The sequence below is a fragment of the Megalopta genalis genome, chromosome 9, assembly GCF_051020955.1.
Source record: "Megalopta genalis isolate 19385.01 chromosome 9, iyMegGena1_principal, whole genome shotgun sequence".
Lineage (NCBI taxonomy): Eukaryota > Metazoa > Arthropoda > Insecta > Hymenoptera > Halictidae > Megalopta > Megalopta genalis.
In genome coordinates, this window is record NC_135021.1 from 16,807,518 (window position 1) to 16,835,403 (window position 27,886).

Sequence of the window (27,886 nt, forward strand, 5' to 3'; positions counted from 1 at the left end):
GCTCCGGCTCCGTCGATCTAATATCACCCGGTATCGCTCCATCGATCACCCGGTACGCGGTGTTCACGCGCAGACTCTAATGCGATGGCTCTTATCGTTATCAGAGCCCCGATTGGGACGAGCACTCGCGAATTACACAATCAACGAGAAAAAAAACAATTCTATCAATAAATCAATCTTTAAGTTCTCCTCTCCCCGGCGGCACAAGTCTCGAAAGAAGTCTACGTTTCGGTAAATAAATTATCCTCCTTATGGGAAAATCCATACTATCCATGGTAGCAGTAACTCTCAAACGTTCCCTTCAAGCAAGCGTAACTCGCAGGCGACAAATTACGCGTCAGATCGCGGTTTCCATCGAACCCAGTGAAATCGCAAATTCTCTGTTATCGAGGAAGACGATTAAACAAGAAGCGGAAGAGTTGCAACGCTGCGCGATGGGTTGAGAACCTCGAAGAATTCATGAGCCGTAACGAAACGGTTACGCAACGGCCACCGTCTCTAAATAAATGGAATAATACTAGAGCCTTCGATGTGTGTCGGCTCAGTGCCGCAGCGGAGCTTGTCATACACGGGAATCTCGGAACAAATAGAAAGTGTCAGGCGGCGGCGGCGAACGTAAACAGACAGACGAGCTGGCTCCGCACCGACCCGTAGATTACTCCAATTATAATCAGTATGCAGCCAACCCATTGAGACGAGCACTTTGCTGGTAGCCGTTCGAGGAACAACGCTCGGACTGCTCTGCTTGTCCCGGACCTGTTATGTTCGCGTGACGCGATACGTCATCGATCGTCATCGGTCACGGTTTCCAACTGCGCCGGGCAGTGCTGGCCCGATCAGGGTCGTCGTCGTCGTCGTCGTTTACTACAGAAACGTGAGAAATGTGTCAGGCGAAATTTGAGTTCGCCATAGATCGTGGCGGCACGTTTACCGACGTGTACGCCAGGTGTCCGGGCGGCAAAGTTCGAGTGATGAAACTGCTGTCCGTTGATCCTGCCAATTATCAGGACGCGCCACGCGAAGCAATCCGCAGGATCCTCGAGCAGGTGAGAACGTTACGGTGTCCTCGCACAAATTCCAACTGTTTTTCGTGGTCTCTTATCGGTAGAACGGATTCGGCAGCTCAGTCTTATCGTTGGTGATATCTTTGCGGATCGCGTATTCTATATTCAGCGGATTCAGCTGACTTGATTTATTTAAACGTTGTTCCAGAGTTAAAGCGTACCGATAGAATACGTTAAAATTCGATACTGCCAGTGTCCAGAGACATGGGGTATATATATATTTCTCTTTATATAAATAAATCTTGACAACTTTAGGAGACTGGACGGAAGATCGACGGAGAGATCGATGCTTCGTTGATATCATGGATCCGAATGGGAACCACCGTGGCGACGAACGCGCTGCTGGAGAGAAAAGGCGCGAACATGGCCCTTTTGATAAACCAGGGTCTCAGAGATCTGATTTTTATTGGGAACCAAGCACGGCCGAATATATTTGACCTGGTTAGTATTTGGGAAAGCTGTTCTCACGGAAGTTTTCGCCAACATCCGTTCCTCGGTTTCAGAAAGTGGTCACGCCGGAGGTGCTTTACAAGGAGGTCGTAGAAGTGAAATGCAGGGCGATACCAGCTCTGCCTGGCAGATGCTGCTTGGACAGCAAACAATGGCGTAGAGCGAAAGGTTCCACCGGAGAGGATTTGTTCGTAACGCGGGAACTCGACGAGGAGAGGTTGAAGGAGGACCTGAAGCAGCTACGACGTTCTGGGATCGAGAGTTTGGCCGTGGTCCTGGCGCACAGTTACATGTCAGTTCGCACGGATAACAGTTTATCGTTGCAGACTGGAGAAATTTATTTGATCCTCTGACCGTTATACTTTCTGCTTTTGTCAGGTTCGCCGAGCACGAAGTTAGAGTCGGCGAACTGGCGAGGGATGCTGGCTTCTCCCAGGTGTCCCTATCTCACGAAGTCATGCCAATGACGAGAATCGTTCCTAGAGGCTTCACTGCTTGCGCCGATGCGTACTTGACGCCGCACATTAAACAATACTTAGAGGTACGGTAATCTCTCCCTAATCCGCGCTCAGATCGCGCGCAAAAGTGCAATCCCCGGCTCTCCATATTAATCGACGAATCGACTTCAGGGCTTCTCTTGCGGTTTCAAGGACAAACTGCGGGGTGTGAACGTCCTGTTCATGCAGAGCGACGGTGGCCTGACACCAATGAACTCGTGAGATCACTTTTAGCCAACCGTGACGGTAATAACGGAATGCGTTCAATCTGTCGCGAACGATCCCGATTCTTTTCAGATTTAATGGATCTCGAGCTATACTCTCTGGACCAGCCGGCGGCGTGGTTGGTTACGCGATGACCACTTACGGCAAGGAAACCAATTTGCCGGTGATCGGTTTCGATATGGGAGGGACTTCGACCGACGTGAGTCGTTACGGAGGCAGCTACGAGCACGTCTACGAAAGCACCACGGCTGGCGTGACGATCCAGGCTGCACAGGTACCATTTTGCTATCCCGTTAGGAATGCTTAGATTAGCCATTGCCAGAATTGCGTACGGCTCGTGAACAGAACACAGCGAACCCGCCGAATTCTTTTCGACGGGCGCGAACACATCTTCACCGTGTTCGGAGAAATGAAGATCTTCTTTAGAGATTTGATTTCCATACGACGAGTTAGGCGAGCCTAGGTTTCATTGTCGGAAACGAACAGTTTCGATGATCTCAAACGTGACGGAATTCGGTTAAAGTTGGACGTGAACACAGTAGCAGCAGGCGGTGGATCGATGCTTTTCTTTAGATCGGGGCTCTTCGAGGTCGGGCCGAGAAGCGCGGGAGCCCATCCTGGACCAGCTTGTTACAAGAAAAACGGCCCTCTGGCCGTGACCGACGCTAATTTAGCTTTGGGAAGGCTGTTGCCGGAGTATTTCCCGAAAATATTCGGGCCGAGGGAAAACGAACCGCTGGACAAATCGCGGACCATGGAGGCGTTTGAGACGCTTACCGGTCGCGTAAGTAAATCGCTGCTATCTTAAAATGGTGGAATTTCGGCGTAGAATGCTTCGAAACTTCTCTCCTCTTCTACCGCATCAAATATTAAAGCGTGTTATTTAGAAGATAACAGTGAATTTCACTCTGGTTTATAGATAAACGAATTTTTAGCAAAAGAAGGCCAGAAGAAGACGAAGATGTCAATTGAGGAAGTGGCGATGGGTTTCGTCAGGGTGGCGAACGAAACGATGTGTAGGCCGATAAGGGCTCTGACACAGGTGCGTTTACAGAAATGTTTCTATCGTGGCAAATGTTTCTACCGTGCAATTGTTTCTATATTTTTGCAATTTTTAGGCAAAGGGCTACGACCCTTCCCGCCATGTTTTAGCATGTTTCGGAGGCGCAGGTGGACAACACGCGTGCGCCATCGCACGCTCGCTCGGAATGGACACGGTTTTCGTTCACAAGTACGCTGGAATTTTGTCCGCTTACGGAATGGCGTTGGCGGACGTGGTGGAAGAGGCCCAGGAGCCCAGTGCTGAAGTTTACGAGCCTGGTAAGCTTCATAATTGCTTCTTTTTACGTTAACCATAATTGCGGTACGCCCGGATTTCTTTTAGAATCGTTTGCTCGACTGGACGAGCGATTGGACCGTTTGACAAAGAAAGTTCGAGCTAAACTGTCGGAGCAAGGGTTCGCCGAGTCTCAGATAATCACGCAACCATTTTTGCATCTGCGTTACCACGGGACAGATTGCGCGCTAATGTGCACACCTAATCGAGAAAGTACCGTCGAAGGCACGAGACACGGCGACTACCTCGCAACATTCCTAGAAAGGTAACGCGTGTTTCGTGTTTAAAAGAAATACGTTGATAAGCTCGAAAAGAACAATTAACGATCTCACTTTGCGAAGGTATCAAACGGAGTTCGGTTTCACTATGCCGAATCGGAAGGTTCTGGTGAACGACGTCAGAGTTCGGGGAGTGGGCAAGACTGACCTTGAGGAAAACCCGGTTCTACCCTCGTCTAAGGAACCTCCGAAGATGGAGAAGGCAAGCGACCTTTAAACTTCATAAAAATCGAAGGGACCAGTCGTATAACATCGAATCTCTTTCCAGACAACCATGGTCTACTTCGAGAGCGGCTACCACGAGACAAAGGTGTTCCAATTAGCTTCGTTGTCGCCTGGCCACACGATCCCCGGGCCGGCGATTATAATGGACAGCCTGAGCACTCTTCTGATCGAGCCCGATTGCACCGCATCGATCACTGCTCGCGGCGACGTCAAGATTACGATCGGTCAAGGCCTGAAGACGGAGGTCACGACCGACTTAGACGCTATACAGCTCAGCATTTTCTCCCACCGGTTCATGAGTATCGCCGAGCAGATGGGCAGGTAAATCGCGCGATAAGACGCATCTTACGATGGCTCGTGATCTGCTTAAGCATCTCATAAATTCGCTTCTCGAAGGATTCTCCAGAGAACTTCGATCTCCACGAACATAAAGGAACGATTGGACTTCTCCTGCGCCGTTTTCGGGCCGGATGGCGGATTAGTCTCCAACGCACCGCATATACCGGTTCATCTGGGTGCCATGCAGGAGACGGTGCAGTACCAAATGAGGTTTTTCAAGGGCGAGTTCTCGAGGGGCGACGTCATTCTTGCGAATCATCCATCGGCGGGTGGATCGCATCTCCCGGATCTCACTGTCATAACTCCCGTATTTTACAAGTACTTGTTTCTCTTACTTGATTATTATTATTATTACTTATACTTAATTTATTATTATTATTTGTGTTTCTCGCTTTACTTCATCAACACTAGGTTTATGGAACCCGTCAAAATGGCGGGTCGCTTTTTTAATTCACTTGAATGTTTGAATTTACGATTAGTCAGATTCTGATAACATTCGTTAGAAATCACAATAAATGTCTTTGTTACTTTAATATTTTAATTGTTACTTTTATAAACTAATATAAAGCAGTTGCTTTTAGTGCTCCGTAAATCCAATGTTAACGCCTTGCCGCACTATTATCATTATAATTACAATGATTAGAACTTTTCCGATTGTAATCATTTCTTCGAAGAATAGATTTATATGGACCATATTTATTCGAGTGATTAAATATGTTGAAAGTACGGCAAGGGGTTAATAACACAACTTGCCACGATTGCGATTGTAAATGATGGATGATTGTGCACAGGGAGGTAAAGAAGCCGGTGTTCTTCGTGGCTAGCAGAGGTCATCATGCTGATATCGGCGGAATCACGCCTGGTTCCATGCCACCACATTCAACTACGTTGCTTCAGGTACGAACTCAATTATAAGAACTATTCGATAAGCAAAACTAGCCTGTTGATGGGAGATTCAGTGATTAGGCACAGTGATATAATTACTTCTCTCCTCGTTAATATGAAAATGTAATATTATGTAGCGAGTTCGATTTAATGGTATATGCTAAATTCGTTAGCACTGCCAAAGAAAGAAACTATTTGTACTATGCAGCTCCTACTAACGTGTATAGGGTGTCCCAAAATGATGCTATTTCCAGGAAATGAGGAATTCCTGAGGTTATTTGAAGCAACTTTCTCCTTAGCAAAAATATAATCCGTGGCTTCGTTTACGGATTATTAACGAAAAACACTGGCAAATGAAAGGCCAGCCGAGGTCGCCTCTCATTGGTCACCGTTTTTCGTTAATAACTCGTAAATAAAACGGCAGATTGCATTCGCGCTACGGAAAAGTTCAAATGACCTTAGGAATCCCTTATTTCCTGGTAGTACCATGATTTTGGAGCACCCTGTATACTATAGAAGATCGACCATCCTTATGTCTAGAACGGTTAATGAGATATATCAATATCTCTGAATGAATCAAGCTTCTATTTTATATTTCCTTTCTAAAGGTGACAATAAAATATTTATTCAGATTTTTAGCGATTTTCTCACAGGTATATCTGTGCAATATCATTACTCGTAAATGAAAAAATTTCGAAACTTAGTTATAATGCTCCCATTAGCAATAGTGTCTATCCTGGAACGCGTTTATCAATATCCCAATATATCCTTTGTCCGACAGGAAGGTGCTGCTTTCAAGAGCTTCCTGCTGGTGCACAAAGGCGTGTTCCGCGAGAAGGAACTCACTGAAGAATTGATGGCTCCTGGAAAGATTCCAGGAAGTTCTGGGACCAGGAATCTCGGCGACAATTTCAGCGACTTGAAGGCCCAGATTTCGGCCAATCACAAGGTGACAAATTGCAACGCAAGTAGCTTATTCTCTGACGGGTTTCTCGTAATCAATTTGTACAAATTTAGGGTTCATTGCTGGTAAACGAACTGATAGATATATACGGTTTGGACGTCGTGCAAGCTTACATGGGCCACATTCAACAAAATGCGGAGACTGCGGTGAGGGACATGTTGAAATCCTACGGGGAAAAGCTTCTGGAAGAAACCGGAAGTACCGTTGCCACTGCAGTGGATTACATGGACGATGGAAGCGCCATTCAATTCGCTCTTCGTATCGATATTGAGAAAGGCGAAGCTGTCTGTGACTTCAGGTCGGCTTTTAGAAATGATAGTTAACAGTTTTACTAGAAATTGTTGTGGTTTTAAAGAGAGATTATGGTTACAGCGGTACGGGGTACGAAGTCTGGGGCAATTGCAACGCACCACGTGCCATTACCTTCTCTGCGCTGATTTACTGTCTGAGGTGTATCGTTGGTAGAGACATTCCGCTAAACCAGGCATGTACTCATCTTTTAAATTACGTGTATCTATCAACACTTTATCCACCGGGAGCCTATTAATAGGGTTTTCAATTATTGTGCTATAGTAAGAGGAAATTGTTAGGAAATTGTTAGATTATATTACTGAGAGTGACTTGTTGGTCTAAAATTGCTGTTATCCACCGAGAACCTATTAATAGGATTTTCAATTATTGTGCTATAGTAAGAGGAAATTGTTAGGAAATTGTTAGATTACATTACTGAGAGTAACTCGTTGGTCTAAAATTGCTATTCCCACCGAAAATTTCATTGAAAAGGTTTCAATCCATTCACGTAGTCGACTACGAGATATCACGTTCTAAGATGCTCTTTTGCTTGGCATTGAATGAGATTAACTGAAAATTGTAGACTCTTTCAAAAATTATGAAATCATCGTTGATAGACAATGTGTTAAGAATGTGTTCATGCGAGTATAGTTTCGTGAAATAAATGTTTTTAAATTGTGATAACTACCGTCACTACTCTCATTTGCTCGAGATAATGATAAAGATATTACTGACTTCGTAAGTGCCATTTTATATAGATTCCTTAGATCGTTTAATTTAAAAAACACACCTTGTATATTTTTTAATGGTAGGAACAATTATTCTAAAGTGATTAAACCTACTTTCAGGGTTGTCTGAAGCCAGTCAAGGTAATCATCCCTAAAGGATCACTTTTGGACCCATCGGAAGAAGCTGCGGTGGTTGGTGGCAACGTTCTGACGTCGCAACGTGTTGTGGATGTAATTCTCCAAGCTTTTAAAGCTTGTGCTGCATCACAGGGTTGCATGAACAATGTCACATTGGGCACAGAAGAGTGGGGATACTATGAAACTGTCGCTGGAGGCAGCGGGGCTGTAAGATATTCTCTATTGTGTTTACGATTCTGATATGGAATAGTTTTCTTTATTTTCTCTCCCTTTCTCTTTCTCTCTCTCTCTCTCTCTCTCTCTCTCTATATATATATATATATATATATATATATATATATATATATATATACATATATATATTATCTCTATTATCTATAACTTATTTTTTAGTCATAGATAAGTAATATATAATAGTTATAGATATAGTTATAGATAAGTAATATATATATATATAGAGAGAGAGAAGGAGAGAAAGGGAGAGAAAATAAAGAAAATATAATAGTTATAGATATAGTTATGGATAAGTAATATATATATATATATTATCTCTATTATCTATAACTTATTTTTTCTACTTAATTCTATAATTTTTATACTTATATACAATTGCAAAGGGACCAACCTGGGATGGCAGAGGGGGAGTTCACACTCACATGACCAATACCAGGATTACCGATCTAGAAATACTGGAACTTCGGTACCCTGTCATTCTGAATAAATTCTCTCTACGTCCCGGAAGTGGAGGCAATGGTGCCCATCGCGGTGGCGATGGTGTTATCCGAGAAATGACATTTAGGTAATGAATAAGTTCCCTTTTCGTTTTTCAGTAATATCCATAGTGATTTTAATATTTATTCTCGCTGCGATTTCTTCTCATGATGTCATTATAAGACATTTCTCAGCTGTTCGAATAAAATTCCCTGTATTTTTGTTTTCACTATAATCAGTGACAATAGCAACTAGCATAAAGACATATCATGCAAGATATAATACTATTCAACCCTTTGCCATGTCCAGTCGGACTCGTGATGAAAATTTCAATAGAATCTGCTAAAAATCGATATTCCTTTTAAATTGAGATAAAACTTATTCATCACAGGGCTACGGATCTTTATGCAAATTAACAATTTTCCAGGACGATTGTAGCAAATAGAAATGAAATAAAAATAAATTGTTTCTTCTGATAATTTGAATAAGTCGCAAATAGTGTAACAATATTATCAAATTGTTTTTATGTCTTCATAATTTTATATTTCAGTTATTTATTTTTGTGACAAATTTATAAAATCCGCAATCTACTCGTTACACAGCATCACTGATCTTATTGTCTACCAATGTTTATCCGCAAATCTAGCAATCAATGTTCAAGCGTCAAAGTAAATATAAACAGTAAATATAAATTGTCTATTTCCGTCTCTGAAATAATTGAGAACATAAACAAGTTGTTGCAGCTACGATTAAACTAACGCGGCGAGGGGTATGTATTTCTAATGCAACGAATCTTTTCCAAAGGGCGCCGATGACGCTATCGGTGCTGACAGAGAGAAGGGTGCAAAGCCCTCCTGGCTTAGCAGGGGGATTTCCGGGCAAGTCTGGGAGGAACACATTGAGAAGAGCCGACGGTAGAAAGATCAACTTGGGTCCGAAGACTGCAGTGACAGTCTGTCCAGGGGTAAGCAGGACGAATACAATTTTTTTGCAACGACCGTCGACGATTTATCGAAGCGCGGATAATAATATATATACAGAATGTCCCAAAATTATAGTACTTCCGGGAAATTAGAGATTACTGAGGTCATTCGAAGCAACTTTCTCCTTTACAAAAATGTTCTCCGAGGCATCGTTAACGAGTTATTAACGAAAAACACTGACCAATGAGAGGCGAGCTCGGTTGGCACGAAACGGCCCAGCCAACGAGCGCACGAAGCCCACTTCCGCTCATTGGCTCGACCGCCTAGCGCCAGGCGAGCTCGCTCCTCATTGATCATTGTTTTTCCTCAATAATTCGTAAACGATGCCTCGGAAAAAAATTTTGAAAAGGAAAAAGTTACTTCAAATCACCTCAGGAACTCCTCTTGGGTTGAAATTTTGCACAGATGGGGTTTTCTTGGTCAATTATCGAACGGTATACGGTTCATTAAAAAACCTCTAAAGGCAATAATCGGCTTGGCCCTTTACGCGACACTGTAAAATCGTGCGATAAAGTATCAAAAAATAAACTGCGAAACGCAACGATTTGAAGCGGCCGCCGAGAGCGGAAGAAAACCGTTTGCGTTTTACGCGACCGCTCGTAAAGATTTTATCTCGACGATCTACGATCTGCTTGTTTACAACTCGTTCACGCTCCGTACCCGCGCCAACTCGAATTATTCGCGATATTACGGCGCCGTTATCGATGGATCGAGGTCGCGAAGTTTCGCGCTCCACTCGGATATTCTTTACAGAGCGTCCGGCAGAAATAAGAGGCTGCTGGTTACTTTGCAAGTTCTTACACTGAAGAACGAACTCTAAATTGCGTATAAGTCAGAACTATTATTCATCATGTTAACATTCGCTGCCACGCCAAGAAACAAAAGAGGTCTTAAATTTAAAGCGGTTTGTTCGTTCGAATTACAATTGAAATGTTCGGTCGTATGGCATTAATTACTTTTTGAAGATCTTAATAAAATCAGAGAGGTATAATAATATAATATTATATTTTCTTTATTATATTATAATATATTATATCTTTTTATTATATTATAATAATCAGCTTAAAAATTAATTTTCAGTTCTGAACAATGGTTCAAGAATTTTCTAAAACTAGGACAAAATAGATAGGGCGTATGCATGTTAGAATGGATACACACAGTATGTTCTGTATATTGGTTTTCTCTACTATATTTGCCAAATAATTACAAATTTGAAATTTCTTTAACTTTTAACTTTTTCGCCTCGGAGCGTGTACCTAATTTTTGGACGTTCTCGCGGAATTTCACCTTTCAGTTTTTCTATTTAATTATTTAACGGACCGAATATACCCTTAGAATATAAAACTATAAATACATATAACGCGAAATATGAATTAATTCTCACTAAAACTACCTAAAATTCTGAAGTTTAGCCGTTGATTGCTGAAGTCGCTAAACAAATTGAATATGTTGCAATATTGATTTGCATTAGTGATGATCCTATTGATGCAATTTTGATGACCGTATAGGGTACGATGAAATTCCTGTGCAATACGGTTTGTTATTTGAGGAAACAGTGTTATAGCGTTTGTTACAGTATGAAAATATTTTACGTCCTTTATATCCATACGCATTTGCCGCAGTTATTCTATGAACTATTCAACGGTGTTATTCTTTAAGACGACTTCTGTTCGCAGGACACGTTTATTCTGGAAAGTCCTGGCGGGGGAGGTTATGGTTTACCTGGTGCAGAAACTTCATTAATAAAAGAAAACAATCAAGAATTCATCGAAAGAGGAAGCGTGTTTGAGTATCGGAAAGCTCAAGAGTCTGTTTAGCTTTTATGTTTTATTATACTATGCGGGTATTTCACTATCAGGATGAATGAAAACAAAATATTATAGAAACTTGTAACGTTTTAAGCTTTGTCAATGAAACGTTATGATAAAGATAGGAAACTTCATTAACACGTTCCGTGCCACGTGTACCATAGATGGTACACGCTTGCATGTTTGCTTAGTGAACTGAACAAATTGTTTACAAGAAATTTAGAACCGAAGAATCAATTTCCACCGCAAGAATGGGCGTTGATAAGTTTTTGTTACGTTGTTATGTGTACGAGAATTAATAATTGCACGTAATACATCAAGTTTTAGTCAAATATCAAAGTGTGAAGATTCGAGTAAAAAAAGCTCGGCACGGAACGTGTTAATAAAAGAAAACAATCAAGAATTCATCGAAAGAGGAAGCGTGTTTGAGTATCGGAAAGCTCAAGAGTCTGTTTAGTTTTTATGTTTTATTATACTATGCGGGTATTTCACTATCAGGATGAATTAAAACAAAATATTATAGAAACTTGTAACGTTTTAAGCTTTGTCAATGAAACGTTATGTCAAGGGTATGAAAAACGTCTACACTTACAAACAGATTTATATTTATTTTAGTCTTACTTCAGTAAATAGAAAATTAACGTTTAGCCTTGACCTTCACACACACATATATTGTCACACACACACGCACACACACACACACACAGAGAGAGAGAGAGAGAGAGAGAGAGAGAGAGAGAGAGAGAGAGGGACATCCTAAATACCACCTTGGGGGTTTTAGATTATTATTGATTAAAAAGTTGTTAATGGGTAAAACTGTGCAATTAAAGAACTAATCTTTTACCTACACCTCTATCCACTGACGTATTGCAAAAGTATGATAGGAAAATAAAACAAGACTGTTTCATCGATACACATCGCAACTACAGAAGATAAGCGATAAACATATAGTATTAACATCGAAGGAAAGTATTCGAATATAAACTCCAAAGAAGAGCGATATTTGGAGACCTGAATCATCCTTTATTTCCGATAATTTCAAATGAAATTCAACGAAGCTGTAAACTTTGTATCTGTCTAGTTCTTTTAATAAATACTGGTTACGATTTTTTAACAGCGTACCCGTCACATTTCCCCTATCTTCCGGAGCACACGGCGGCCATTTCCGACCTCTCCAACGTATTTCACGATGCCTTAATAAATCGATGCTCCATTTGAATCAAATTTACCAAAACTGACATCAATTTACCTGGAAGGTTCATTCGGCAAGGACTCGTGATGGCATCCGTTCCATTTCCGATCGCAGTAATTGCTGACCGAAATATCGTCATTCCATGCACACGTACAGCTCGAAACTTCCGATTGCATTCGTATTCGCGATGCAGTTCGAAACGTTTCTTAGATTCAAATATCGTGTCTACCGCCTGAATTTCTATTCGTCGCTTAATTCACATTTATTTCCTCTATTGGTGGTTGCTTTGGCCGGAAATGGGTGCGAAATAGTTTCTGTGTCCACTAATTGGCAATCGATAGTCTATAAACGCATGACTAGAAAGCCTTTCGCGTTAGGAAGCTAACTTCACGTTGATAAATGAAATTGTACGAAACGCGGACACTGTTCTTTTTGTTCGAAATTGTTTCGCTGCGGTTCAACGTTGAAAAGAAATCAAGGGAACTGAAATAATAACGCAGAGAGTAGATATTAAAATTGCATCGCATCGTGCAAAACATAAATTACCCTATTTTACTATTTCATTTCTTGTTCAAATAATTTGTGCACGATTAAAGTTTATAGCAGCTACACCACGGAGAATGCACCAGCAGAATAAGAATAATTAAAAACGATGGAACACGACGTAAAACGATCTATATTTTATGCAAGCCGGAGCGAATTACATTGCCGGCCAAAAATATGAGATCAGAATTTATGATTTATGGAAGAGAAGATAATACTATATTATAACGATATAATAAAACTCGTAGTGTCGGTAGTTACGTGAATTATTTCTGTTCTATCTTGATGCACGGGATTCATTAAATTTATGCGAGGCAATAATTTCCATCTCCGCTAATTGACAGATTTGACCTCGTACTTTTGCAAAGCTCGTTCTTGTGAGTAAAGTTTCGAAGAGAGTTAGCGGAACGTTTGCACTACGCGTATTCGAATGATAGTGTAAAGGTGCCTAATATATGAGAACAATTTTCGTTTTGAATCATATTAATAGATTAAAAACACTTTCATTGAAAATAGACGCACGTTTAAAAACTAAAATATCCATTCATCTTCAATCTACTGGAAAAATACAGGGTAAAAATTCCGTTTCTTCGTGATAGAGGAAAAACTGAAAGCAGGAAAATTCAGAGATTTGAAAAATAGATTAAAAATACTTTTATTGAAAGTAGACACACGTTTAAAAACTAAAATATCCATTCTTCTTCAATCTACTGGAAAAATACAGGGTAAAAATTCCGTTTCTTCGTGATAGAGGAAAAACTGAAAGCAGGAAAATTCAGAGATTTGAAAAATAGATTAAAAATACTTTTATTGAAAGTAGACACACGTTTAAAAACTAAAATATCCATTCTTCTTCAATCTACTGGAAAAATACAGGGTAAAAATTCCGTTTCTTCGTGATGGAGGAAAAACTGAAAGCAGGAAAATTTAGAACATGCATTCTGTGTAATAATTTGTTTGTAAGGATAATAGTGTAAAAGGAGCAGGAGGCTCCAGCCACTTTAAATAAAACAAACCTGAACCTGAACCTGTAATAATTTTCTTTATAATCACTTTCATTGTATAGAATAATTTCTTCTTCGTCATTTGTTGAACTATTATTCTGTACTATTCTGAACTATTATTCTGAACTATTCTGAACTATTATTCTGAACTATTCTGAGCTATTATTCTGAATTATTCTTGAACTATAGGTTCTTTTGGAATTGTTTTACTGTACATTTACCAGTCTGAAGATATTTGTAATTACGGTAATGTCTCTCTAATTGAGCTCAGATTGTCAAAAAAAATGGACAATTTAGGAAGATAAGATACAATTATTCGATCTTTGCGGTTCATTTTTATAGTTACGAATTGTCGACAACTATAAAAACGAGGAGCAAGGCTCGAATAATCGTGTCTTTTATTCTCGAATTGTCCATTTTTGTGCACAATCTGTGCGCCAGTTAGGGAGACATTGCTGTATAATCGAACTCCTCCTATAATGGAAATAAACGGGGGCAACTCGACCATGATGTTCCCGAACGAGAATACATAGAATTGCTTAATTCTATTTCTAAAAACCGAAGAAAACCGCTACTTCTCACCGAGAAGATGAAATCACCCGTTCGAGGATGGCAAAGTTAGATGACTCGGGCTGTACAATTATGGTTTATAATTCCGTAAATTTCTACGCGAGGGAAACTTCTTCTGTGGTTCGTTTCCTCGGCAAAGAGGAGCACCAGGATCTAAGGAACTTCCGTGTCGTCGCATTAAAATGCAACGCGCTGGCCGACGTGTTAAGGTTCGTTCACAATTAGCTTGTCTGAAAGAGGCGCCCGATCCCGACGGTTGTACGTGATGGTCCGTAAAGGACCAGGAGACGGGGTGCAGGGTAACGACGCGTTCGCTCGTAGAACGTGCAGCTTCCTTTGATTCCGTGAAAAAAATAGCAATGACGGCGCACAAGGGACCCTGATTGAAAGCGTCGGACGCGCCGATGCGGGACGGGACGAGCTTTTGTTTTCGCAGTCGCACGTGGCGCAACGAAGACGTTAACTTTAACAAATTATTTTCACCGTTCACACTCGTTTAACGAGCAACGACGCCTAATCGTTGAACTTCTTCAGCGAACCCCGCAGCCCCTGGTCCGGTTAATTAAGACGGTCTACGTTTGCTTTCGCGCTCCCGACGACGCTCCGCTCAAACAAATTCTTCCGAAGTTCGTTAGAACTTGTAAAATATGCTCCAGGCATCTCGTTACATAGCAACGCGTTTATAGACCGTAAAAAGAAGTTTATTATCGATCATAATGTCGAGAAGGCTCCCCGCGAAAGAGGCTACTAAATTATCGCAGCCGAGAATTTTCTTTCCCGTCGCTCTAACGGAAGTCAATCCGGCACACGTGCGACGAAAGTCTATATCCGCGAAGTCATCGAAACTCGAACAGAAGAACCGACGCGAACAGCCTCTTAAGTTATTAATCGCTTCTTTATCGATATTCCTTTCGATGCCGAGGAAACGCCGTTCAACCGACGGCAGAATAATTTGACGTGGTTCGCTTTGTCTGTGTTCAAATATTCGTTCGCGCTAATAATTCACGTTCAACCACTTGATAAAACGTTTCTGTACTCGAACGGGAGATTCGAATCGTAAGAACGTATACGTTTCAATGGACGGCGTTTTCTGTTAATGAGAATATAGACGTGAAAAGTAAATGTGCCTTAAACGAAACGATAAATAATTGTTGGATTACTTTAGCCCTCAATTCACTGTTTACAGATTCATCGATACGTGTATTTATATGTAACATTGTGTAAAATACGATTTAATACGATCCAAAACTGCCACGTTCCAACTGTTTCCATATCGGGGATGTTAAACGTAAGTTCAGAGGACAAGTAGTCACGTCATGATCGGAAAGCGATAAAGTTTCGACGAAAATCTTACGAATGCTTCAGCTCCGGCGCAAACGGAAGCAGAAAAGTTACATGAGAAACGACTACAGTTTGCGAAGTTTCGTTCTCGGCCGTACAAACTTATATCCTCCTTATGGATACGCGTGCGGGCCCTGTCCGCCGGCAAAAGTGATCTTCGATTCTCTGGAAATCTTGCTGCCGTTGTAAGAAAATTTCGCGCGAACAATATGCACTTGGCCATTCTAATAATTCCCGTCGATTCGCGATGTAACGCTCCAGCGATTGATACAGTAATGTCTCTCTAATTGACGCTCAGATTGTCCACAAAAATGAACAATTTAGGAAGAGGAGATACATTAAGGAGATTCGAGCATTGCGGTTCATTTTTATAGTCACGAATTGTCAACAACTATTAAAACGAGCTGCAAGACTCGAATAATCGTATCTCCTCTTCCCAAATTGTCCATTTTTGTGCAGAATCTGAGCGTCAGTTAGGGAGACATTACTGTATTCAGATAGTGCAGAAAAATGGACAATTTGGGAAGAAGAGATACGATCATTCGAGTCTTGTGCCTCGTTTTTATAGTCGTTGGGAATCGGTAATTTATAAAAACAAGGCGCAAGACCCAAATTAATCGTATCTCCTCTTCTCAAATCGTCCATTTTTCTCCACAATCTGAGCGTCAGTTAGGGAGGCATTACTGTACTTTGAAAAAGTATGAAACAATGCAGAATTTTGAAACTATTGGAAGAAGAAATGATCTCCAATGAATGCGGAAAACACTTATTTCGCATAATGATCCAGCTCGTTCATTTAAAAAAAATGCATCCCAAACTTGCAGACCTGGTAGACAAATTTATACAGTTTAAAACCTGAAGACTCTTTTCGGAAAAATGATATCTTGCTGAAGGTAAAATGCTGAGCTCGCAAGTTAGTTTCCCCAAACATTTGCACGACGAATTCTAGGGTCGCCGTGACTGCCAGCGTCGGGCCACCTGTGTTTGCCTTGATCGGCCGAACTGCCGAAAATTCCGGCGATCCATCAACATCTCCGCGCGATCTTCGCGTTTTCCGTGATCAGCGAGCCGGCTGTGCAAACGACAATTAGCCGGCGTTCGAGCATCGGCGATATATCATCGTTTGCGCGACAACGATTCCCAAACAATTCGCCTATATAATCACGGCCATCGGCTCGCCGATCACAAAGATCGAGCATCGACGACCGAACGCGAACGCGGTGATCACGATGAGAATATTTTCGATATCTGTCGCGGTTCTGTTGGCTGCGTTTCCATCCGTTTTCTGCGGGGAGACGAGCGGCGATCCCGTTGACGGAAATTCTGAGCATCTGAATCCGAATCAAGGGAACCCGGCTCTCTATGGCCGAGTAATTACGCTGGCGGAGCCAGCTACCAGCGACGCCTTTGACAAAGTTCTGCGACTCCTTCGGCAGACCTTCGACCAGGTGAGTGCTCCGACGCGACAATGCTCACTAATTACTTCTCCTTTTCCGTTTTTAAGCCGTGTTCCCTTAAAAACGAACGTTCGCCCGGGAACCGGCGACCGAGACGCCTCGTGCTCCTCCTTTTTCCGCGACTCCGACTTTTTAGCCGTCTCGCAGCCCGGCCCGCGCGATGATAATTTTGCAAATTGTTCCGCGAGAATATTTTAACCATTCAACGAAGTTTTCTAAAACGCTGAACTAGCAGGACGCGACCGCCCTCGGAGGTTTTAATGGAATTTTGTAAGTCCGGAACATAGTTTCTGCCGTATCATTTTCGCGTAACTCAAATACGAACGTTATGTCACGTTAAAACGGGATTAACAATTGAATAATGAGTGAATTTCGAAAAAGATTCTCTTACGTCTTAAACTGTAATCTATATGTGCCAGAATTGTGAAAAAAGAAACGAGTGAAGTCAATTATCGAGTTACTATGGATTAACTCGGCTCTGAATTATAATATCTTAACAATAAATTTGGTCGGTAAACGATACACATATTAGTGAACAATAACACTTCTGTTTCTTGTAATGAGGCAAATGAGACGTACACCACTATTATTTTGATTATGTTTCTCCCACATTCGTTTCAGCTAGCATGTGCCACGTTCTTTGACCATTCGAAATTTATATTTGTTTGAATGTAATTTTTCGAGAAATTAAACCGGGTATAACTTTCGTATGCAAATACGAAATACTTGAAACAAATAATTAGGAAGACAATGCAGTCCAAGAATTGAAAAATGAAAAACCATCGAATTCTATTCGATGTTTTTCACATAACCGTTTTATTAGTCTATTTGTATTTCAACTTACACGATAATGACAAACTAATTGCATAAACTGCATGGTGCGCGGTAATTACAGAATTAAAGAACGTAAAAAGGGTAGCTGCCTCGAGCTTGAAACTTTACGGTTCCAGCGATACTAACTAAAAACGGCTGCGCGTTTAGCGTGTACCGCGCTATCAAGATTTCAAGTTTACGAGTCGCGGCGACTAGGATTTTGTAGAACAATATATTCCGCAGCCGTAAAACCCGTTAATCAGGTAAATAAAATCAGCCGGAAGTAACATAACCGTTCCATGAACCGCATAATCCCTGGTCTATGAGACGGTGGTTGCAACATTTTTTTAAGCATCCTATGAAACCGGTAATACACGCAGATAATCGCGTGCAGGCTTCCTGCGAGCAGAATGTAACCCGCTTTTACGGCAGCCGATTGTCTAAAAATTCAGTGTACACTAAAAACCGTGTAAAATGTAACGAAATGCAGATTCTCCCCGAATGAATCCAGAGAGATCTCTGTTTACACGAAGCTCGGCCGCGGAGAGACCGTGCGCGGGCCCGCTTTAACGAGGGAAAATGACTTTTCCAGGAATCGGGAAAAATCTCCGAGGATCTCGACGCTTGGGTCTCGAAGTTGAATAATTTTGCGAGCCGGGTATCCGGCGTTCCCGAGCCCGAGGGAAAAAATGAAGGGACCGAGGAGGCGTCTGAGACGCATAAATTGAGCCGACGATCGGTGACGCCGCTCGAAACGCAGGAGAACAACGATACACGCGCGCCCGAATCTCGATTCTCCAAACAAGCCTCCAATTCAAACAGCAAACTTACCGAGAACCCCCGAGACGAATCTGCAGCCGTGTTGTCGCCGGCGATTCCCGACGACAATCAACATCCCGGCTTCGATTCGTGGATACAGGAAGTCAACGCACTCGCGGCGAGCATTGATCGCGGATCATCGGAACCGAGTTTCCCGGCACATCTGGAAAGAAGGCTGGAGGAGTTATTGGACAGAATCCAATCTCGTTACGACAACAATCATCTGGTTGGTACATGATATCTTTTCTATACGGCAGAGCGGATTACGTAAGCGGGTTCGCACTTATGCGATGTCTACGGTTCGCACCGGCGATCGGGGCAGTTATCCAACGTTTCGATAAGTTCGAATTTATAACATGCATCGTAGAACTCGTTTCGAACACGTTGTTCCATTTATATGTCTTGATAGAGATATATCTATGTCACCGACTATAATATAGTCATAGACTATAATATCTATGTCACCGATCCTTGTCTTCCATTCGAGGCCATTTAAAGATCATAGTGTCAGAGGTCATTGAATTCGTCTCGATGTGCACCTCGAGTCTTGACGCATTATTTTCAAAAATAACGAGGATATTTCAATGTGCAGGATAAAATAAGGATCCTGTATAACAATCGCTTTTACTAAATATTCTGTCGTAACGAAAGCCCTAACTGATTCCGCGGTCTCCCAAATGTGAAAAGACTGAGCGATCTTCGATTTCTAAAATTGTTTTCGACAGCTGAATCTGTTGCCCATTGTACGCCTGGAGAACATCGGTCTTCCAGGCCAGCCGATTAGAAGGATTTTGCATCCGATATTCGAGCGATTGGCAGCTCGAACCAAGCCTACCGAGACGGAGCGGCAGCCAGGCCTCCGGCTGGCCAGGAAATTGTTCGCCGATGGGAGAAGCTTACTGAGCACCTTCCAGGAAAATAGAGAGACAGGTGGAGCTGGAATCCACAAGGCGGTGAAGCTGGGCCCGCTGTCCGTAAACTTCGACGTGGGAAGATCTTGATCCCGTCCAAGTTCCGCGAAACCGTAACACGGCTATGAAACATACCTATAATACCCCCTTCGTGTTTGACGCCGACTGACCTCGGCGCTCGGCGAGTTTGTTTTATCGAAATAAATGTATTGGCAAACTGGAAGCTCTGTAACGGCGCGGCGTTCTTTCCTTTTTTTCTCGTCTTAATTCCCGAGAATAAGTAAACTGTCGGGCGAATCGACGAGCCCGACGCGCGCAGGTACGAGAAACAAAAAGATAACGAAACAAAAAGGACCGTTGAACCGTAGCGACCCGCCGCGGGCTTAAACTATCTCGCGGAACAGAGACAGTTCCGAAATAAAACCACGAGGACTCCAGAGATGTTTTCCCCGGGGATGAATCGAATCGATCGCCGGGTAAAGGAATCGCCCGGTTATTACACGGCTCGTCACTCGGCAGCGCCGATTCGCCGACAGCCGGGAATGTCGCGGAAATAAAAGCACCCGCGGATCGATGGATACGTTGGACGTAGGACCATCGCGGGATAGAGCGGTTCGTTAACGCTTATCACGATTAACGATGGGGCCCCGCGGCAAATCGCACCCAATCGTGCAACTAAACAATGGCTCGGCCACCGGCACGGATTTAAAAACATCCGTTGTTAATTAACCGGATGGTTTAACAGCCCCGATTAACTATGACCCGATACGCCGGTGCATATTTGCCGAATAAACTCGGGGCGCATTAATTTCACCGAATGCCCGCAAAACTTCGAACGCCAAACAATTTATTATGGTCCGCCGAATTCTTAACCCGGGTTTTGAATTCAATTAACCGGCGCCAATTAATCAGGCTGAGTTATTGTACGCGCGTTAATTTATGCCGCCGGTCCCATTATTAAATAACACGTGTTCCCGACCAGCGCCGGGACCGCGGGGCTCTTCGATCCTGTAGTTTTTCTGGAGTTCGCGGATATTCTACGGTAATAACGTGAAAGGTTGGCCAATGAATTCGTTTACAGCCGGGTCTCCGTCGTGGGAATATCGACTTCCGTACCAGCAATTTTACGCAGAGGTGTACCGACTGTAAATTGGTCGAACGTGAACAGTCCTTGCACACGTTGCACGCGAGTTTAAGAACTAGCTTCTCTCTCTCTCTCTCTCTCTCTCTCTCTCTCTCTCTCGAACAGCGCAAATGGTTAATCATCCGATAATTCCAGCAGGTAATTCTTCCGTGAAATCTACTTTACGTTCTACTAAATTGAAAAGACTACGAATCGTAAAATGTGCAGACAAAAGGCGTCGATAAAATTTCGAAGCGAGGACGAGGCACGCCGATCGAATGGCGTATGCAGTGGCTGAACGAAATTTTCGGAGCGCTAGGGGTTAATAAATCAAATGATTATTTTTATTAAATCAAACGAATTTGACGTTCTTTAGCCGAGATACAAAATCGTGATCGATACGAACGTGTTAATTTCCTTCACAATTACCGAAGACATTGGTCATTAAAGTTAAGCGCATCTCAATGTTCGAATATTTTTGCGAGTCGCTGCATGCTCGTTCCTCGTCGCGCGGGATTATTTTCCATGGATTACTCGGATCCGGTGCTTCCGGTCGTCCATGGCTGGCTCTGCAACCCCGTCGAACGGAGCTGGAAAGTCTAGTTCCCCGATCATATTGTCCCCTCGAGTGGAACATTGCCGCGGCGCTCTCGAATTACTCTGATCCTCGGAGCCGAGGGGGAAAAAATCAAGACGCGAAAGATACTACGGCTCGTAAAAGCCGAATCACCGACCCCGATTCTTCCCTCGCGAATCGATGCCAGCCGCAGCCAACGGGAATCACTTAATTCCCGAGGACTGCGTAATCGTCGATACTTTTACGCGACGGATTTTATAGGCCGATTCTTGAAACAACAACCCCGCGGCGTTCTGCGGTTCCACGCACGCAGGGAACGAAGAAAGGACCTTTGACCGTCGCGTAAGAGGAGCTGCGCCCGCACAAACGTGCTCCGTGCGTGCTCGCAATGCTCGAGATTTAGTGAGACCGCAGCTGGACCTTGCGCAATTCGTTTCTTAAGGAAAATGTGGCTCGCACGAGGGTAGCATACGCTCTGGACGCCTCTGGAAATCTGCAAGCCGCCGTCTCCGCGAAAATGATAAAACATGCGGTTGCATTCCCGCAATATTAAGTATCAGAAGGGTGCATCGCTGGTTAAAGGCGTCGAGTCTGTACGTTAGAGAAGTCGGCAGTCCTGTGGTCACGGGACAATGGAATTATTAGGTGTGCAAGTTAATTCGCGCACAACATTCTTTCACACTCATCGATTGACATTTAACTCTCGCAAAGTCGGTGACTGTGTCAATTAGATCCAGATTATTTAAATTGTTCACTTAATTACAGAATTTTCAGCAATTAAATAAAATAAATTACTGTTATATTAGGGACTACAGAGTAGCTAATAAACCTGCAAGAAATGTCTTTGAAAATATGTTTTGGAAAATTGCTGAATAGAAATGGTCCGCCGTCCGAGGATTAAAGCAAGTTCGCAAGAAAACCGTCTCACGCGGTTATAGAAGCTCAAGCTTGAATTTCGACACCTTTTCGGTACTTTCGCAGAAAAGTTTATATCGTACTTGAGGTATTCACTAATTTCTGTTTTATATTTGAAAGTAACAAATTGTCTTTCTAACCGAAAAACTGAAGGGTTTGAAAATATCGTAACTTGTTCATTTTCAATCTCTTTTATTTTCTCTTTCTGCAGGTTACAGAGCACCCCTAGGAGATTAAAATGGCTGCTTGTGATGTCCAACAACGAGTAAATTTCATTGAGTTCTTCTATTCCAGTGAAAAATCTATTATTAAAACTCGAAGAAAATAACTGAAACCATTTTGAGGTGGTCATCATTAAAAAATGACGGTCATTCGAGGGATGTTGTTTTCTATACATAATACTGAAAAATATCCACATATTTCCAAATAAGATAATAAAAAATTAAAACGATACCCTGTAACATACGGGAACAGAAAATCGATTTTTTAATTTTTACCCTGTGAAACGTGCAGAACAATGTAATACCGCCCTGACAATTTCGGAAGGGCTCCAGGCGATCATTCCACAACCCCGTAATCAATAAACATTGCCAAATAAGAAAACCACGAAACACTCTGCGTCGTAAACCACTTAAAGTACGAGATCGTTTCCCAACCAAAGCGCTATACCATAGTTTTCCCGAAAAAAGACCGCATAAAAATCACTCCATCGGCGTCTGCGAAACACGAGCGACAGGACATATAAATTAACGCGAATCCCTATAAAGGAAAATAAATGTTTCGCATCCCTTGCGAAGCGATCCCCGGAACGTCGAACCCGGGCGCGCTCGGAGCACCCCGGAAAAACCGAGCTTCTCTTTGCCAGTGCACCGACGTCCGACCCCGTAAACGTCGAAAAGTTCGACGGTGCAGCTGGACGCGGCCATTTCGTCGCGGGAGCTTGCGAAAATCTCGTCGGGTAGGAGACGAATGGCTGGCCTTCCGTCGCGAGCTGGCGTGACACTCGTCTGCGGCGCGGCGGCCTGAGCATCCACTAAATTGCATGCGTGTTCCGACGGACGTGTACGAATTATGTGGCGAAAGTAGCACGCGGGGATTGCTCGGTCGAAAGGAAAAATGGAGGGTAGGTCGGGGTCTAGAAAAATAACGGCGGCCGGAATTGTGCGAGGTCGCGCAAGCTGGGACGCCGCCGGCGCGGAAGAAACTGTTCGCGCGGCGGAGGGACGCGAGCGTCGGGTAGCCGTTTGGACGAATAGAAGCGGAAACTCGCGTAGCACGGCGAACGATAAAGGGGTGGTCACCCTCTGCCAGTGGCACGTTACCAACGGAACCGCTGGCATAAATCGTATTCGTCCCTGTTCCACGGTTACCGTGTAACCTGCCTCCCCGCGATTGTATGCGCCCTGCCGGCTGATTTTCCAGAGCGAATGCTCGCGCGTCGAACACACGCGCGCACCATCAACGCTTGTCTTGGTCCGATCCGCCGCATAAATCGCGGTCCACCGCTCCTGTTCCGCGCTAACCCCTACAAGAATAATTTCCTGACTCCTCGCTTTTACGCCCCCTGGGCCTCTATTTACCTCTCGTCGACGTATTTCAGTGTTTAGCACGTTCTCGCCGATATCGAACGCGAGAAGTCTCCGGAGCACGGTTATCCGATCTTGGCCCTTCCGAATCGTAAATAGAGCCGTGCTGACCAGAAACCGTCGCGCAATCGCCTTTCGTTTGTGCCGTGCTTTTGGGGAGAGCTCTGCTCGATTGTATCCTTGAAGTTCGCGCAGCCCTTTGCAATTCCATGATCCTCGGCATTGCGGCCCTCCGAAGTCCCACGAGTATTTGTATTGCGGCGACACTGCCTGGACGGAACCCCACGGGACTCATTCAACGTCTCCACCTATCTACTCGATCCGTCAATGATCCCTATACAGTAACGTCTTCCTAACTGAAGAGGAGGTACGATTCTTTGAATCTCGCGGCTTATTTTTATATTTGTCGATCGTCAACAATTATAAAAACGAAGTGCAAGGCTCGAATAATCGTATCTCTTCTTGCCAAATTGTCCATTTTTGTGGACAATCTGAGCGTCGGTTAGGAAGACATTATTGTACTCGGTGTTTCGCTTGAACTTTTGCACTCCTTAACCACATCACAAGGCACCCTCATTACGCGTTAGGCAAGTTCAATATTTAATACCTGACGTTGACCCATTCTTCGATGAAATTTGCTACGACCGAGAATACAGCGTTAATCGTTGGAACAGTGTTTAAAAAAAAAATGCTAGTAAAACCGATCACAGAGCACCTAAATCGATCGAAGCGTCGTACAGTGGGATATTTGTCCCGAAACAGCCTAAACTCAAGTATTTCTATCCAATACACTTTCATCGAATACTATTAGTATAGCTGATGCCTCGCTAACGAGAAATATCTCCAACTTTCCGATTAGCAGCTATTAGCAACCAATTTCTTTCGGAAGATAGTCTTAACCTCTTAGGCACGGCTGAATCAACGCGAATTATGTGTAAGTGAATGAAGTGTTTGATGATTATTTTGATTAATTAGCGCGTCGTTCAGAGAGGTGGCATCCGCGAAAGCCACTATAGTGGCGTGTCGTACAGAGAGATGACATCCGCGAAAGCCACTATAGTGGCGCATAGTGCCCAAGAGGTTAAAAAATGACGTTCTTCCATTCTTTCGGAGCGAATACAGTAAAAAAACTGAACAATTTGGGAAGAGGAGATACGATTATTCGAGCCTTGCGGCACATTTTTATAGTTGTTGACAATCGGTCAGAAGGCTCGAACAATTGTCAATTAGAGAGACATTACTGTACACTGTGCGTCGCTGACTGTAGAGTAGCTGCAGACCTCTACTTCGCGTTTTAGGATTACATCACGAAGAAACATGAAGTTCAACGGGACCCGTTGGAAGTTTCTACCCAAGAAAGCAAGCTGCAGATCAGACGAGAAGCGAGAAAGTTGCGAGTAAAGCGAGAGTTTTCTATTTCACCGGTTTAAAATCCGTACGTCAACGCTTCGAGCATTAAACAAGGGAACGAGGTTGCTTTCAAACTTGCACGGTCGCAGCCCTTTGGAGGATTCCATTTCACTTTGGACGAAACAGGAAGAGTTTTCGCTGTAATGGATGTGTCTAGCGACTAACGAGACGCCGGAAGATGAATTTTAAACAGAGTTATACCCCCGGAAACTCCGCGGAGTGGTTTTGATCGACGAGCAACGTCGCGAACCGTTCCTACGGACTCGATCCGAGACGGTCTTTCCTTATTCTAATTTTTCTTCGCGACGAGGGGTGAACCTTTTTAGGGCGTTCCGGTGTTTGCTCAATATTAGAATGGTTCTAGCATAATGACGTAAGGGCGGGGACGGCCGAGGGGGTGGCTGAACAAGAAGAAGAAGAAGAAGCAGAAGAAGCAGAGGCGAAACGTGTTTGCCGGTCCTGCGGGGCATTGTCTCGTAATGGTATGCGAAACTCTTTAGAAGTTCTTCTGGATTTGGGTCGCGCGACGAAACAGGCGTTGCGCGCTTTAAAGTCAACCGACTCGCGAAACCTTTTCTCGATTGCGCCGGTCTTTTATGCGCTGGTATCGAACCGTGAATCGTCATCTCTCCATCGGGCTCGAGACATTCGAGACATTCGTGCCAATACGGAACTCGCAATCATTCCTTTGACTTTCGTCGCGGATGAAACAGATTTCGCACGAAGGATTTAGGAAATCTTGAATATGCTGTTTGCGTTCGTGCCGATTGGAGAAACCCTTTCGAGCAACGTCTGCCGTGTACGTTCCTAAAAGTAAGATTCTAGACGCTTGAAAATTTTAATGGCGAAAAGTTCTGTCTGATAATGTCATTGCAAATTTCGATAGGTACGCACATGTTCATTTGGGACATATATTTTTGAAAAATGTTGCTCACAAATTGCCACCACGCTGGCAAGAGGTCACAAGTAACGACGGAAATTATATTGTACAATATAGATATTACTAAATTTATGAAAAATCTATTATTTCCTTTCATTTCTTAAACAGACAGAACTTTCCGGTAGACCTAATAATTTATGAACAGCGAAAGCTGAACGCGCGAAGTTTGGGAAATTTTAACTTGGACGTACTATTTATTCCGATGCTTCCAATGTTACGTAATTTCCTAGTTGCACTGCATATTTTGTATGTATACTGCAACTATGCTTGTAAAGAAAATGTACACGACGGGAAATCGATGGTCAAAGCGAACCTGTACGCAAAAATGGACAATTTGGAAAGCGGCGGTACGATTATTCGAGCCTTGCGGCTCGTTCTTATAGTTACAGATAATTATAATAATATAGTTACCTATAAAAACGAGCCGCAGGGCTCGAATAATCGTATCTCTTCTTCTAAAATTGTCTATTTTTGTGCACAATCCGAGGGTCAATTGGAAAGAATTTACTGTATATCCAATCATAAAAGCGAACATTAACACGTTCCGTGCCGAGCTTTTTTTACTCGAATCTTCACACTTTGATATTTGACTAAAACTTGATGTATTACGTGCAATTATTAATTCTCGTACACATAACAACGTAACAAAAACTTATCAACGCCCATTCTTGCGGTGGAAATTGATTCTTCGGTTCTAAATTTCTTGTAAACAATTTGTTCAGTTCACTAAGTAAACATGCAAGCGTGTACCATCGATGGTACACGTGGCACGGAACGTGTTAAGAAACTAAGAAATGCATATTTCACGAACAGCAGTAAAATGGTACAAATCCACCAAAATTCGCACGCATCGTACTTCAGCGCGAACGAAGTCGCCGATATCGATTTGAAAGCACAGCTTTCGCGTGACAATTTCCTGCAAGGTTAATTAAGTCTCCGGTCTGGCCGCAATGTCGCGGCTGTCCTCGATGATTAAAACGTCAAGAAGCATGTTTAATCGCGCATCAAGGCCGGGCGGCGGGGTCGCGCACGACAAGTTGAAGAAGATCGCTTTCAACTTGGCCGGATGGAACCAATACGGGTTGTATACGGACGACGTGCTGTCCGAGAACTATCCGGTAGTGAGGGAGGTTCTTCGCCGACTGCCGAAGGACGTGCAGGATGCGCGAACTTTTCGGTATTTCCGCGGGGATATGTTTCGTTGTCGGTCGACCCGGAATTTGTTGACGAATTTCCGCGTGAATATACCGCCGTTGAGAACGTGGCGCTACGGCCGGGAACGCGCCGCGGAAGCGTGTGTAATCGACCAGAGCGATAGGAATGTACGAAATTTCCAGAATGATACGGGCGGCGCAATTGGATTTCCTGAAAACGCGGTTACCCAAGGACGAATGGATCACGTTCGAGCAGGACCGGGAGTACCGATACCTGAAGCCTTATCTGAAGGAAATCTACGAGGAGATATACGAGATTTACGAGTTCGGCTGCGTTAATTATAGCGAGAACGACTGGCCGGCGGAGTAACTAAAAAAAAAACGGAAGCCGGGATCCGCGCGCCACCCCCGCGTCGCTTTGAAATATGCATGAGGCGAAACAAGAAGAGCCGAATGCTTAAAGAACGCTGAATAACCATGCGCGATTCGACGAGATTCCCGTGGACCAGATGCGTTCGCAACGATACAGGGGGAAAATGAATTCCGGTTTGCGCAAACAATGCTAACTAGATGGCGATGCTGGAGAAATGCAACGCGGATTGTAGGCTT

General features: G+C 43.3%; 3 protein-coding genes across 4 annotated transcripts; all 3 read left to right on the plus strand.

Moving 5' to 3' along the window:
• Positions 1–141: 141 nt before the first annotated feature.
• LOC117224766 (5-oxoprolinase) lies at positions 142–12,036 on the plus strand. Of its 2 annotated transcripts, XR_013034132.1 has the most exons (22): positions 142–1,046; positions 1,320–1,505; positions 1,568–1,806; positions 1,893–2,055; positions 2,144–2,229; positions 2,309–2,510; positions 2,760–3,020; positions 3,156–3,278; positions 3,355–3,556; positions 3,621–3,837; positions 3,914–4,052; positions 4,119–4,396; positions 4,472–4,732; positions 5,206–5,311; positions 6,081–6,248; positions 6,317–6,561; positions 6,636–6,747; positions 7,403–7,627; positions 8,038–8,219; positions 8,936–9,095; positions 10,791–11,609; positions 11,670–12,036. XR_013034132.1 is itself a non-coding variant. In XM_033477895.2 (21 exons), exons 1-21 carry the CDS (start codon positions 882–884, stop codon positions 10,929–10,931), a joined length of 3,861 nt encoding a protein of 1,286 aa, XP_033333786.2. In that variant the 5' UTR covers positions 142–881; the 3' UTR covers positions 10,932–11,771. The 2 variants fall into 2 exon arrangements, 1 of the variants encoding a protein (XP_033333786.2); XM_033477895.2 differs by having other exon boundaries at positions 10,791–11,771.
• Positions 12,037–16,728: 4,692 nt separating this feature from the next.
• On the plus strand, positions 16,729–19,795 carry LOC117224803 (uncharacterized). The gene is made up of 3 exons (XM_033477943.2): positions 16,729–17,020; positions 18,435–18,887; positions 19,387–19,795. The coding sequence occupies exons 1-3, from the start codon at positions 16,802–16,804 to the stop codon at positions 19,660–19,662; spliced, it is 948 nt and encodes a 315-aa protein (XP_033333834.2). The 5' UTR covers positions 16,729–16,801; the 3' UTR covers positions 19,663–19,795.
• Positions 19,796–26,996: 7,201 nt separating this feature from the next.
• Positions 26,997–27,647, plus strand: LOC117224809 (cytochrome b-c1 complex subunit 7). The gene is made up of 2 exons (XM_033477951.2): positions 26,997–27,300; positions 27,461–27,647. Exons 1-2 carry the CDS (start codon positions 27,074–27,076, stop codon positions 27,645–27,647), a joined length of 414 nt encoding a protein of 137 aa, XP_033333842.2. The 5' UTR covers positions 26,997–27,073.
• Positions 27,648–27,886: the final 239 nt, after the last annotated feature.